The following is a 15,077-nucleotide window of genomic DNA, read 5'->3' as shown; positions in this document are numbered from 1 at the left end:
CGCTACTAATCTTACTTCTATCTGTTGCGTCTATAAGGAGAAAATTGATAAAGACGTCACATTCCAAAGAGCGTAGCGCCCATACAAATTGAGCAAGTTGGAACATACGACTTAGACCGTAACAAAATAAAATTAATATCAAACAAATCAATCAGATATTACAACCTATAGTCATCGATTATCTTTCGCCACATTTGTATATATTTAATATTCTATTCTAATTTTTTTTTTTTAATAATATTTAGCTCACAACTTGTTTTCGAACATTCCTGGTAAATATGAAAATGTCGTCTTCATTACCTAAAATCCTCGAAACAGGAATAAACGTTTTTACAAGTAACTCTCAGATCATAACAATTTAAACATATTATGAAAAATCAACTATACATAAATGTGGCGAAAGATAATCGATGACTATAGGTTGTAATATCTGAATGATTTGTTTAAAATTAAATTGATTTTTTTACGGTCTAAGTCGTATGTTGCAATTTTCTCAATTTGCATGGACGCAATGTTATTCGGTATGAGAAAATTTTCTCCTTATAGACGCAACAGATAGAAGTAAGATTAGTAGCGATCAAAAGCGCTTTTTTATCGCATTAAGCCTATAACCCCTTTCATTTTTCCCGAACACTCCCTTTAAAAATCAACTTTTATTTGATTTTTTGCAACTTCAAAAAAATTGTGAGTCTTGATGGATAAAATTCTCTTTTGTTAATTATATGGATAAAAATCCCTTTTGTGAATTTTATGGATAGAATTATTTTTTGTCAATTGTATGGATAAATTTCCCATTTGTGATTTATAGTGGATAAAATACTCATTTGTGAATTATAGTAGATAACATCCTTGTTTGTATAGTGGATAAAATTCCCTTTTGCATTATAATGGATAAAATTCCTTTCGTAAATTATAATGGATAAAATACTAGTTTGTTAATTATAATGAATAAAATAAATTAAAATCTTTAATAAAATGTTATTAAATTTTTTTTATTTTATGTCGTCCTTCTTTTTTATAATACCCTTGATGTTCCGTGAACGTATAAAATGCCTTATTTTTGACAGCGAAATGTGCACCCTTCAGAAGGTGGGTGGTGAGGAAAGTAAAGGTCGGAGAGTGTTGTGAATGCCAAAAACAAGCTTAAAACATGTGATTTAATGGGAATCGATACCCATATTGTATACAATGCGCATAGAATGAACACAGAGTGGGGATGGGGTCTCTTTAAAAANATTCCCATTAAATCACATGTTTTAAGCTTGTTTCTGGCATTCATAACACTCTCCGACCTTTACTATCCTCACCACCCACCTTCTTAAGGGTGCACATTTCGTCGTCAAAAAAAAGGCATTTTATACATACAGTGATGTTCCTGCCAGTTTCATTTTGATCCTTTTAGACAAATTTTATCATATTTGTGCAGCAAAAACTGTATAATGAATCCAAATATTTTTCAAATTTTAACGAAACTTAGTTTCCGGCTGGTTGCGCCTGCGGTCTCTCATATTTGATATATTAGAAAATATTGTAAAATATGAAAATATAAAAGTATTGTATGTCATATTTACCTACAGACAAACATTATCAACCAATAATCATGTTTTGGGTTAATCTAATAAAGTTATAAAGTTAGTAAGTAGTGATTAGTGTTATATATATATCAACGCATTCTTTTAAAATCATTTTTTTTTTCTTTAAATGTATTCAAAAATAAATGTTTACCGTATAAAATAATTATCAAAATGATTCATCAGTTTCTTTTTTTTTATTTTAATTTTAGTGCTTACGAAAAAAGTAAAGTTCAAAGATTGATACCTAATACAGAAGATTTTAGTTTAAAAAAAAACTCTTGTTGGTTATAATTTTTACTTTCGTCTTTTACTCTGGATATGGACCGGGATTCCATAAACCCAGTCTTTCAATTTGTGCCCATTCATAACACTCAGTGTTAGAAATGGGCCAAGTGTTAGTTTTGGAACAAATGTCCCCTGTAATAATATCTATGTATATGTATAAAGGAGTATTCTTTGTTTGGGTCATAACTCATGAACCCCTGAACCGATTTGCCTTAAGTTATTTTTGGTGAACTCATTAGAACTACGGAAACTTTGTTAGCGTGGTTTCAATATTCTGAGTTGAATGGGTTTATTTGTATAGAGAAAACTGAAGGCAAAGCTTGGTTCCTAAGCTAGTTACTAATAAATCGGCCATTGCATTACATTACACTTCCTAAATCGTTTAATTTGAACACCTGACATTTTTCAATCTATTCAATATCCTTCGCTCATATATTGTTATTATATATTATATGTTCGCCATAGATGGCTAAACGCTGCTGGGCAAAATTGGCTTACATTTTTTAAGGGAACCCTTGAATACCTCCATGCCGCGCCGATATAGCCGGAAAACTGCACTTGTATGCCGATTCCATTAGCTCCTGATCAAATCAGGGTACAGTCATGTGTTTATTGTCTATTCTGAACCAATTGAAATAGTATGGCGGTAATATTTATTTTTCTATCTCATTATCCAATTAGAGATATGAATCCTTTAATTGGCGCTAAATAGTAAATGGAAATATTCACTTCTACTGAAGCTATAGTGATACGGATTATTAAATCAATGTTTGTGGTAAAAACTCATTTCTATTTGTTAGGTTTAGAAAATGCAGTAGATTACAGATATAGATAGTATTTGAGCTGTTTTTCTTAAAAAATTATTTAACTGTTAAAAAAGAAATTAAACAAAAATTGAATCCTGTATTTAAAAATGGCACGCAGACCAAAATGTCCATGCTTTTACTCTTAGTCCTACATCTACAAAATTATGAATACTTGAATCCACAAAAGACATCTCAAGTTTATTTTTATTAAAGTGGTTTTAAAAATTCATAGGATTATAAACATAAGGGGCAAATAATGACGGAAGGGTCTGAGGGGGGGGGAGGGCACAGTACGTTTATATATAAAAAAAAAACAAAAATTTATCGAAAGGTAAATTTTTTATTGCGTAAAAAATATTCTGTTACCTGTAGGGAAAGAAAGCCAATGATTATTTTTCAATTTTATGATTCATGAAATAAAAAAGAAAAAAAAACAGTTTGGTTTAATATACTAAGTTTTGAAAATATATATTGAAATATAACATAATCTTCTCAACTCTTGATGTGTCATGTTTAAGCAGAATCAAAAGTATAATTCAAATTGTTCGATAAAACCTACTGTTAAGGCGTGGCATCACTTCAAAGTTGACCCGATTCTACATTTAATGAATACTTTATATATAGCTGCCCGGTCTCTGTAAATAGTTATGCGTTAAGAGTGACAATGACAGAACTAGAAGCCAATTACTGTACACTTCTCTAAACTGCACTTTCTCAAACATGATCTACAAGATTACAACTGTAAAGGGAGAGAAGTTGTAACTTGGATTAATTTCGACTCTATTAAGTAGAGTGGTATGCCTGATTCTCAACAAGATAGAGCTGATCATTTTCATATTAGGTTTCTCTACAAAAGGGAATTACGATTTCTTGATTCAGAGAGAAATTAACAGAATTACACACTTTTCAAGCTATACTTTTCCTGCCATAGAAAACGATGATATCTTCCACATTAATCAGTTTAAAAATTAAAGGATACCATTGTGTATCGGACAAGTCTCTCATTGTGTTGAGGATCACTTTGAATTACAACAACAGTTCTTTTACGAAAATTCTTTTCAAATTTCTTCGCGTCTATCTTCTATTTCACTTTAAAACATACATTGTAAATAAAAAAAACCTAAAAAAATTCGCAGATTTTTTAACAAAATGTCGTGGGTTTTCAAAATTTTATGAAAATTGAATTTTGTTTGAGGCTATATTTCATAGTTTTGATCGCTCATAAACTTTAATTGGGGTGTGGTGATGTCCAACAATAAAATTTGGCCGGATCGGTTCAGCCGTTTGACGTTTATTGGATACAAACACACAAACAAACAAACATACAAGCAAAGTAGATAGAAAGATAACATATTTACATTCATTCAATACTTTTAGATACAAATAATTGATCATATTTAGATTCGAATGCTTTATCCTTTTTTGTCATAAATTAACATTCAAAAGAAGTTCAATCATTCATATATTTTCACTTTTCAGCAATACACCGAGCTAGGTATAATTTGGACTCGCCTTGTATATTTTAGCCTGTTAAATAATTGGTTAGCTTTAGTAATATTGCAAAGATTTACTTATGTACGTCAGGCCTTTAAATAAAACTATTTTTTAACTTAAAATTCTTAGTTTAAATTAGTTTAGTTCAGAAATTTACTGTTCTATGTTTGGTACTTAGTGTCACAACTTTCCTACACGCCAATTACAATTGATGAATGAAATAAAGTTTGCACGGGGATACGTTAACACTATTCTTACCGTGGGGGGGGGGTCAAATTGCTCCCCCCTCTACGGTTATTTTTATTTTGCTTTAAAACTATAAGGCTTAGAGAGCTGAAATTTAATGACATTTCCCAAACATATTTTTCTTAAATCATAGCAAAAATGTATTTTTTATTTTATCATTTTTTAAATGGTCAGGTAAGATGCTTTCCAAAAATGTTTAATATGTCATATGAATGAATATTTTGAATTTGGGCCAAAAAAGTGCAAAATAAAATTTGCCAACATTTTGGGCAATTTTTCTTTTTTGTTCCATTTCAGAAACGATTGAAAACTACGTACAGCTAATCATAACGATATGATATAACTTTAGTATGAATTTACTGCTTAACGATATGATATAACTTTAGTATTAATTTACTGCTTAACGATATGATATAACTTTAGTATGAATTTACTGCTTATCGGCAAACCTGTTTGCAAAAATGACATATATTTGGTTTTGTGTCAAAAAAGCTTATAGAAAGGAACAGAAATGCAAAATATGCAATTATCTGATAAATCCATGTTTTTGCTTATTTGTGCAAATTATTTTGCAAATCCATTCAATTACTATTTCCTTACAGATTGTTGTCAATATGCCAATACGTAATAAAAGTTATGAATTCTTGGGCAGATTCTTTTGGTATTACAGGGGACATTAGTTTCAAACCGTGATTTTGCCCATTTCTAACACATCATCATAATTCTCTAAATTCACAAATTAAATACGTAAAATCTTAAATTCTTAACAATATTTGTTAAAAGTGATTTATTCAGTATGTTTTGCTCTGAATTGCTGACTATTCTCATTAAATTTATTCTTAAAGTGAGTTTTGTTTCCAAACCGCGATAATGATTCAAACATGGAAAATAAATAGGACACCTTGCATTGTCTTGAAACAGTCAAGGTTCTGCAGTAAAAAATATATAATATTATATGATTATAATATATTTGGATAACATTCAGCAATCACGGCAATCCTTGTCATGCTTAACAAAATAAGTAAATTTTAGATCTGCTGCTTACATAAAAAAAAGTTATATGGAATATTTTTAATTTCTGTGAAACACCGACCAGCGACCAGCCATTTGACCTTCCTTTACCCTACCCTACCCACTGTAATCTTGCAAGGTTGCATTTGTTGCATAAAACTAGGAATGGGCAAGTTCCAACTTTTTAAGCCGACAATTATTAAAGAATCATCGGTATTAACAGCGAAAAAATGTTGTTAACAGTTAGTCTACTTCATACAGTATTAATGGCATTAAAAACGCTTCACATCGTAAAAAAATGCAACGAAATTTTAAGCAGAAAAAAAACAAATTCACCCTTTAAAAAAATACGAATTGTTTTTGTGTTTAACTGTTAATCTTTTTATTTCATAAACGGCCGTTTTGTTAATGATTTCGAAATTAAAAATTTGTTGCTTTTGCCAACGAAACATTCCGTTTATTTTCCAAAACCTCCGTTTCCTTAACAGAACATTACCAGCCCTACTTATAACATGTTAAGTCGACTGTACACTGGCTGGGTAGCCCGTCTGGACAGTAATGAATGACTGAATGCATATACAGTACATGTTGTAAGGGCAAAGACCATGCATCTTTTAGATTGGGGTGTACCCTACCCAATTACAAAATTTGAAAATAATGAATTTAGAACTCTCTCTTGTTTAAGTCGTTTTTAGGTTTTTGGAGAAAAGAGAGGAGGTTTCCCCCCCCCCTCCTCTCCCCATGGTTATATGATTTAAAAAAAAGGCTTTCAATTCGTGTCCCTTTTCTAGCCTAAACCCAGTTTGTAACTTATGTCCCCTGTATTCGGACCACAAGAATTTAAATTTGCGAAAATTCTGAAAATAGATAAAATATTAAGATAAATATATCTTTTACAAAACGTTATAATTTATCTGAATTAATTAAATTTAATATTTAGCCAAATAACTGCCAAATTAACAATAATAACTTAATATGTGAAATATGAATAATTCTGCTTTCCTTGAGTTCATTACTCTCGATTCCATATTTTATCTTTATCTCTCTAATACTCTATGTCAATCTATTCCGTCTTTATCTCTATATGTCAATCTACTCCGTCATTATCTCTCTATGTCAATCTATTCCGTCTTTATCTCTCTATGTCAATCTACTCCGTCATTATCTCTCTATGTCAATCTACTCCGTCATTATCTCTCTTTTTCAATCTACAACGTCATGATCTCTCTCTATGTCAATCTACTCTGTCATTATCTCTCTATGTCAATCTACGCCGTCATTATCTCTCTATTTCAATCTACTCCGTCATTATCTCTCTATTTCAATCTACTCCGTCTTCATCTCTCTATTTAACAATCTACTCCGTCAGTACCTCTCTATGTTAATCTACTCCGTCATCTTCTCTCTATTTCAATTTACTCCGTCTTTATCTCTATGATACTCTACTCCGTTTCTGAGAAGAATGTAAACAAAACTGAGCATGAACAGCATTGATATTGTTTACATATTATTACATTCATTTTTTGTAAAAATAGAAGATGTGGTTCCTTGCGACATTCCTTGTACAATACAAACATATATTAAAACAGGCCTCCTTCAGACCTGCCTTCCCCCACCCCTCACTCTTGTCCTCTGACAGAAGACAGTGGGTGCAGCGCTGGTAATTTCCGGTCATATCATCTACCCTGTATATTTACATAGGGGTCAGTCTTATCATAGCCTAGTTACTGTATTCATATACAGTGAGACCCAGAAAACTGTAGAATTAAAAGATGACATGTTTGCCATTTTATGTTGATAAGAAATCAAACAGTTTTACACGAGAAGCATGAAATTCAACTTACTCAGTGAATTTATGTGTTTATTGTTCATTGTCATTAAAAAAAAAACTTGAATCTAAAAGTCGTTTTCGAATTTCACAGTCTTATGGGTTTGACAAAATCATAAATATGGTTGAAGTATGAAGAAGAAAAAAAATGTGTATTTTAAGAAAAAAAATATTAAAATTAAAAAGGTTCTAAATAATGATGATTAGATATTTTAAAAGTTGTTGTTGTATAGTGCTCTTCTTACATTTTTAATTAAGGGATTATAACGAGCAAACAACTGGATTAAAAGAACGGTAAAAATTTAAAAATAAAATCTTTTTAAAACTTAATTAGTGAACTTGAAAGCAACATGTTAATCTAAACACGTCTATGACTTAAAGAAATCAATATTATGTAAATTGGTATATAAGAGATTGAAGGGGTAAATTATTATTTATTAGTTATTTATGCTACGAAAACAAATTATTACAAAATTATAGATTTAAAGTTTTATCTGACATATATTCTGCGCAACATTGCTTTTTTTACCAGCTGTGTTTACATACCTATTCCACTAAATGAGTCAAATTTCAAATTATTAATAAAACTTTTTGCTTTTTAACAATATCATATGCACTTATAATGTCTTAATTGTTGTCCTCCCATTCCACAATTTAACAAGTCTCACTGTAATAAATAATATGCAAATTTTAAGACTTTAAACTTTTTAGGCTTTAAAATTGGTACCAACAAATCTGATAAGTTTTGCTATTTTCAAAATTTGGTTTATTAAAAATATTTGCTATCCATTCACTACGTAGTACGTACAATAATGACCCCCCCCTAAAAAAATAGAAATGCAACATAAAAATAATACATTTTTCTGGCGGGAAAACATATTTTGACAGATTATTTTAACTCAATTTTTAGTCCATTTAATGTTTTAAAATGTTAAATGAAAATCATTGTATTCTTCTTATCAGATAGGACAATTGAAAAATTATAAACATTTCTACATAGTTATTAGAACTATTTGTAAATTATATTTCATAATTCTCTATTTAAGTAATGTAAAGTACAACTTGCATCATATTATGTTACTATAATCTATCTTGTTTATAACAATGACAAGACTTTTCATCTCAAATTTCAGGAATAAAACTATATCTTATAAAGATGGCTGAAAAGAGTGCTCTGGCTGCAGCAAACCTTCCAATTATTTGGATTTTAGGTATATACACAGAAACACTGAACATTATAACCCTATAAAGGTATAGGGTACGTTACAAAATGTTCATAGCCTAGTTTTTCAAGGCAAGCTCATGAAAAAATAATGTTAGACTGTGATAGTTTGGGTGTCAGGTTGATTTGAAAAAATGCCAAAAAAATGTCTGAAAAAGGTTAAATTTTTTTTTCAAAATTGACTGGTCGTTTTACAGTAGGATTAAAGGGACCGTTGACTTGTCGTTTTACAATAGGATTAAAGGGATCGACTGTTGACTTGTCTTTTTGCAGTATAAGATTAAAGGGACCGTTGACTGGCCTTTTTACAGTAGGATTAAAGGGACCGTTGACTGGTCGTTTTACAGTATAAGATTCAAAGGACTGTTGACTGGTCGTTTTACAGTAGGATTAAAGGGACCGTTGACTTGTCGTTTTACAGTAGGATTAAAGGGACCGTTGACTGGCCTTTTTACAGTAGGATTAAAGGGACCGTTGACTGGTCGTTTTACAGTAAGATTAAAGGGACCGTTGTCTGGTCGTTTTACATCAGGATTAAAGGGACTGTTGACTGGTCTTTTTACAGTAGGATTAAAGGGACCGTTGACTGGCCTTTTTACAGTGGGATTAAAGGGACCGTTGACTGGTTGTTTTACAGTAGGAATAAAGGGACTGTTGACTGGTCTTTTTAATGTAGGATTAAAGGGACCGTTGACTAGTCTTTTTACAGTAGGATTAAAGGGACCGTTGTCTGGTCGTTTTACAGTAGGATTAAAGGGACCGTTGACTTGTCGTTTTACAGTATGAATAAAGGGTCTGTTGACTGGTATTTTTACAGAAGGATTAAAGGGACCGTTAAATGGTCTTTTTAAAGTAAGATTAAAGGGAAGTTGACTGGTCTTTTTACGTTAGGTTTAAAGGGACCGTTGACTGGTCGTTTTACAGTATAGGATTAAAGGGACCTTTGACTGGTTTTTTTACAGTAGGATTAAAGGGACCTTTGACTGGTCTTTTTACAGTAGGATTAAAGGGACCGTTGACTGTTTTTTTATAGTAGGATTAAAGGGACCGTTGACTGGTCGTTTTACAGTATAGGATTAAAGGGACCGTTGACTGGTCGTTTTAAAGTATAAGATTAAAGGGACCGTTGACTGGTTTTTTTTACAGTAGGATTAATGGGACCGTTGACTGGTCGTTTTACAGTATAGGATTAAAGGGACCTTTGACTGGTCTTTTTACAGTAGGATTAAAGGGATCTTTGACTGGTCTTTTTACAGTAGGATTAAAGGGACCGTTGACTGGTCTTTTTACAGTAGGATTAAAAGGACCGTTGACTGGTCTTTTAACAGTAGGATTAAAGGGACCGTTGACTGGTCCTTTTTACAGTAGGATTAAAGGGACCGTTGACTGGTCGTTTTACAGTAGGATTAAAGGGACCGTTGACTGGTCGTTTTACAGTAGGATTAAAGGGACCGTTCACTGGTCGTTTTACAGTAGGATTAAAGGGACCGTTGACTGGTCTTTTTACAGTAGGATTAAAGGGACTGTTGACTGGTCTTTTTACAGTAGCATTAAAGGGACCGTTGACTGGTCTTTTTACAGTAAGATTAAAGGGACCGTTGACTGGTCGTTTTACAGTAGGAATAAAGAGACTGTTGACTGGTCTTTTTAAAGTAGGATTAAAGGGACCGTTGACTGGTCTTTTTACAGTAGGATTAAAGGGACCGTTGTCTGGTCGTTTTACAGTAGGATTAAAAGGACCGTTGACTTGTCGTTTTACAGTATGAATAAAGGGACTGTTGACTGGTCTTTTTACAGTAGGGTTAAAGGGACCGTTGACTGTTCTTTTTAAAGTAGGATTAAAGGGACCGTTGACTGGTCATTTTATGGTAGGATTAAAGAGACCGTTGATTCTCTATTTATCGAAGTCTGATGTAAAAATGGTAACTTTCAAAGCTCTTTTAGAAGAAGAATCTGATCAAGAATCAAAATGGCCCAAGACCGATTTTGGTTACAAAACATCTAGCGCAGAGAGGGATTTTTTTGGCAAAATAGGTCTATGGAACTTTTGGTTAGATAAAATTGTACTTTATTGTCCCAAGGGACGTAAAGAAACTTAAAGTCCTTATGTTAGGGGAATCATGGTCGGTAATGTTGGTCAAAAGATGATAAAATTAGTAAATTAGTAAAATCTTTGGCTAAATGTGTTCAAACAATTTAGAAAGTAAATCTAATAAAACAACACTCATTTCATAAACACCTTTTAAGGAATGGTAAGTAATTTTTCTATCTCCATTAAAAAATAAGGCAAGATTTTCTGACTTGTAGGGTTTTCCAGCGGAATGGAAAAATCGTTTGTAAAAAATTCGCACTTTTTGTTTCACCGAAAATTTAGCTTTTTTCGCAGTATTCCGATTTAAACTCGCGAAATTCTTTTTCTCAAAAAAATTACAAATTCTTCGAAAAATTTGCGACAGACATAAAAAAGATTTCGTATTTTTTCCCAATTTTTCTAAAAAGTTTTTTTCCGCCGAAAACCCTAAATTTGTTAGATAATATCATTTTCTGGAAACATGATTTTTTAGCACATGAGGCAAATATTTGTACCGTCTAATGTCAAGCATAACTGACCTAGTCATGACCAATTACCGTCTTTTGTCAAACATGACTGACTTGGATATGACCAGGTCAGTTATGCATAGCCATAGAATATTCAGAGCTGAAAACGTACCTGGAGATTAATAACAAGAGAAGAATAAGCATTATTCTAAAGCATTCTTAAGTTTTCAGATCAGAGTTCGAATTCAATAAAGGAATTGAGTTTTTGCCACAAACTCTAATTTTCTAATCTCTATATCTTTGTTTCCCAATGCCGTAGACCTTAGATATTTCAAACTATTGATACTTATAGATAAAATAATCAAGTTTGAAATATCAAAGGTTTGCACCATAAGGTTGCAAAGATATTGGAATCAGAAGATTTAAGTTTGTGGCAAAAATTCAATTCCTTTGAGCCGCGTCTCAAATCCGCAAAAAAACAGGTTACAATTGAGCGCGGCTTAAACCTTGAAACATTTAATACATCAATCAATCCAAAAACATAAAATTTAAAAAAATATTGTTGAAAATCTTTCTTCTTCTATGAAATAGTTTCTTTTAAGAATGAAAATGTATTTCTAGTTTGTATCAACCTAATAACTAAGAAGAGGGGGGGGGAAGGAGGTTTTCCCTTGCTGGGACCACGTCCCTAATTGTTGTTAACCCTATCCCCGCTGGGGTACTTGAAAACCAGTATATAATATGTATGATCACATATATATATAATATGTATGATCACATATATATATAATATGTATGATCACATATATATATAATATGTATGATCACACCTCAAATATATTTGTTTTCAGTTTAAGATATTTAATGTTAGGTACTGTACTAGTACTAATAGTGTAAGTAAAAAAGAAAGCTTTGATTCATGTGAGTTTACATATTTGAGTCTTCTGTTTAAAATATTTAATGTTAGGTACTGTACTAGTACTAATAGTGTAAGTAAAAAAGAAAGCTTTGAGTCATGTGAGTTTACATATTTGAGTCTTCTGTTTAAAATTCTCAAGATGTTTAACCCACATTCAAGCATTCACAAAGCATTTGCAAGTCAGTGAGAATATTCAAATTCATTTTGTATTCAGAGTTTAGCTTACGCCACGTAATAAACTGTAACCCTGACTAATCCTGGACTTTTTCTTGAAATTTAATAGCAACGCTGATGTTAATATTTGGCACTGAATAATAGACGTAGTTCATTGAATTTAAAATACCGGTCTTTTTCAAAATACAAATTTTAAGTTATGCTTACTGCAGAGGGACCAGGATTAAATAATATTACTGATTGATGTAGGGGACAAGGATTAAATATTATATTTCGGATGGATGCAAGGGGACCAGGATTAAATATTATATTTCCAATTGCTGCAGAGGGACCAGGATTAAATAATATTACTGATTGATGTTGGGGACAAGGATTAAATATTATATTTCTCATTGCTGCAGAAGGACCAGAATTAAATATAATACTTTTGATTGCTTCAGGTGGTCCATAATTAAATATAATATTTTTTAATGCTGCCTGGGGACCAGGATTAAATATTATATTTCTGATTGCTGCAAGGGGACCAAGATTAAATATTATATTTCTGATTGCTGCAGTGGGACCAGAATTAATAATATTATATTTCTGATTGCTACAGGGTGACCAAAAATAAATATTTTATTTCTGATTGCTGCAGGGTTACCAAAATTAAACAATTATATTTCTGATTGCTGCAGGGTGACCAAAAATAAATATTATATTTTTGATGGGTGCAGAAACACCAGTTTTAAATATTATTTTTTCTGATTGCTGCAATTTTATATACCTTTTAATGTTATAGGAGGACCAGGTTGTGGAAAAGGAACCCAATGTGAGCAAATTGTTTCTAAATACAACTACAGCCATCTTTCTACAGGTACTTTCTATCCCCCTATCACCGGGTTCAAAGGGAATCAGAGCCCAAAACTTAAGACAGGGTATCGTCATGAAAACCAGTTTTAGAACCCAGGTTTCATGGATGGGGTTATGCAGTTTTGTGGATATCAATATTTGTGTTATGAAATATTACTTTATTTAGTTTTTTCATATTTCCCATTTTTTTAAAACCTTTTAAATCAAAATCTACACAAATGTTAAGATCCAAAAAACGAAACTCGGGAGTTTCGTTAAGCGATACTCTTTTAAATTTCGGGCTGGGGTTTATGTATAGATCGATTAGTGACATACAATTGTGTATTGCGGCATCTGTGTGTCTCTAGTGTACGTACGTAGATCTGGGGGTAAACATTCTGTTTACAGTTTTTCTCGACCATTAGCATGAAACTGTAACAGTGTTGATAAACACTACAAATAACAAAATATAACATAACATATAAGAAAGTTTTACAGTCCTGAAGTGTTGATCAATGCCGTAACCCTAACAGAATTTCCCATGGGCACACTGTACTTAACTTAATTGAAACAAGAGTGTTTAAACCCAAGGTAAGACCATAAAACATAATTATTTTTTCTAAATTATTTACATTTAAGATTGAATATTCTGCATCAGCGCTGGACTCCATGTAATTGTTGTGAAGAATTGTTCATCATATTAGAATTGAGATTTGAGGATGGGGCAATAGATCTACCAACGCAACTTTGTAGAATATACGATGTTTTGAACTTAAAACATCTTTATTTACTTTAAAGGAATATGTTACGCATTTTGAAAAGCAGTGACGTATGGGCGTGTGTTTCATGCGGCTAGGGAGCCGCATCTTTTACATTACTTTTGATAAGTTCTATGAAGAAATTTTAATTTTCTATAAATGTTTTCCAACATAATTTTAACCATGTTCATTGTTCAGGTTTCACGATGCCCACATAATTGGAGATGATGGAAGATATAAGAAAACAATTTACAGAAAACAGATTACTAAGAATGAATAAGAGAGTAACTGCACGAAGTTCCCATATCAAGAAATTATTGAGGAAGAAAACAGCAGAGATCTTTACAATTAAGAAAACCAAATGAAAATCTTGTTTTTTTTCTAATACTAATAAATTTGTTAAACTCAATACTTTTCTAATTGCTTCAAACAGAGTATTTGACACAATTCAGGAACTCCCGTGTAAGATATAATGTAAGGTGAAATAAATTGTTTTGCTGTATATGAGGGATTTGNATAACTTCATTATAGAAACTTAATGATGTTTTTTCTTATAATAATAAATGTGTCAAACTCAATACTTTTTTTAATTGATTTAGATATAGACCAGTCTCCTAGACATACAATTCAGGACTGTCATTGGGAAGGAGGTTGCCCCTCCCCCCCCATGTGATATATAATGTGAGGTGTTTTTTTGTTGCTTGGTATGAGGAATTTTGCCCTCTTCACCTCTGTTTAACCTGTGGGCCCTCCTTCACTGCAAATCTTCGTTTAAACAAACCGCCCCCCCCCCCGTTCAGAATAATTAGGGGCGGGTAGCTGGATGTCCCACCCCAGGTTTGACAATTTTTGTCCTCTCCCATTCAGGATGAATCGCCCACTTGGTTGCACCTATAATTCTCAGTATTCTTGAACCCATTTTTTTATTTTTATAAAAAAGCCATTTTGGATGTTTTGCGTCATGTTTTTTTCCTAAATAATCTAAACATTATTTGAATAAAGTTAGAATATCGATTTGAAAAATGTACATAATTGGTTTCTGCATTGGGTGTCATGCATTATTTACCCAACGTCCGGGCGGGTACAAACTGGGACTGGAAAGGTTGACCCGGATCGGAAATTCAAATGTACTAAGGCTGCCCGTGGGCAAAAGAAAACATTTTTAAATTTGTTTTCATGATATCTACTTATTAAAATAGTTTTGAAACAATTTTTGTTTTCATGATATCTACGTATTAAATAGTTTTGAAACAATATTTGTTTTCATTATATCTACGTATTAAATAGTTTTGAAACAATATTTGTTTTCATTATATCTACGTATTAAATAGTTTTGAAACAATATTTGTTTTCATTATATCTACATATTAAATAGTTTTGAAACAATATTT

General features: G+C 31.9%; 1 protein-coding gene across 1 annotated transcript in view; it reads left to right on the top strand.

The window, feature by feature from the left end:
• Positions 1-8,351: 8,351 nt before the first annotated feature.
• LOC111703611 (adenylate kinase isoenzyme 1) overlaps positions 8,352-15,077 on the top strand; it is a gene marked incomplete in the record, with an annotated part of 10,897 nt that continues 4,171 nt past the window's right edge. Inside the window, 2 exon segments of the mRNA XM_023475599.1 lie at positions 8,352-8,455; positions 12,879-12,953. Coding sequence (XP_023331367.1) covers positions 8,401-8,455; positions 12,879-12,953 — 130 coding nt within the window.

The sequence above is a fragment of the Eurytemora carolleeae genome, unplaced genomic scaffold (assembly GCF_000591075.1).
Source record: "Eurytemora carolleeae unplaced genomic scaffold, Eaff_2.0 scaffold100, whole genome shotgun sequence".
NCBI lineage: Eukaryota > Metazoa > Arthropoda > Copepoda > Calanoida > Temoridae > Eurytemora > Eurytemora carolleeae.
The sequence above is the reverse complement of the archived record's forward strand: the minus strand, read 5'-3'. Positions and strand labels throughout refer to the sequence as shown.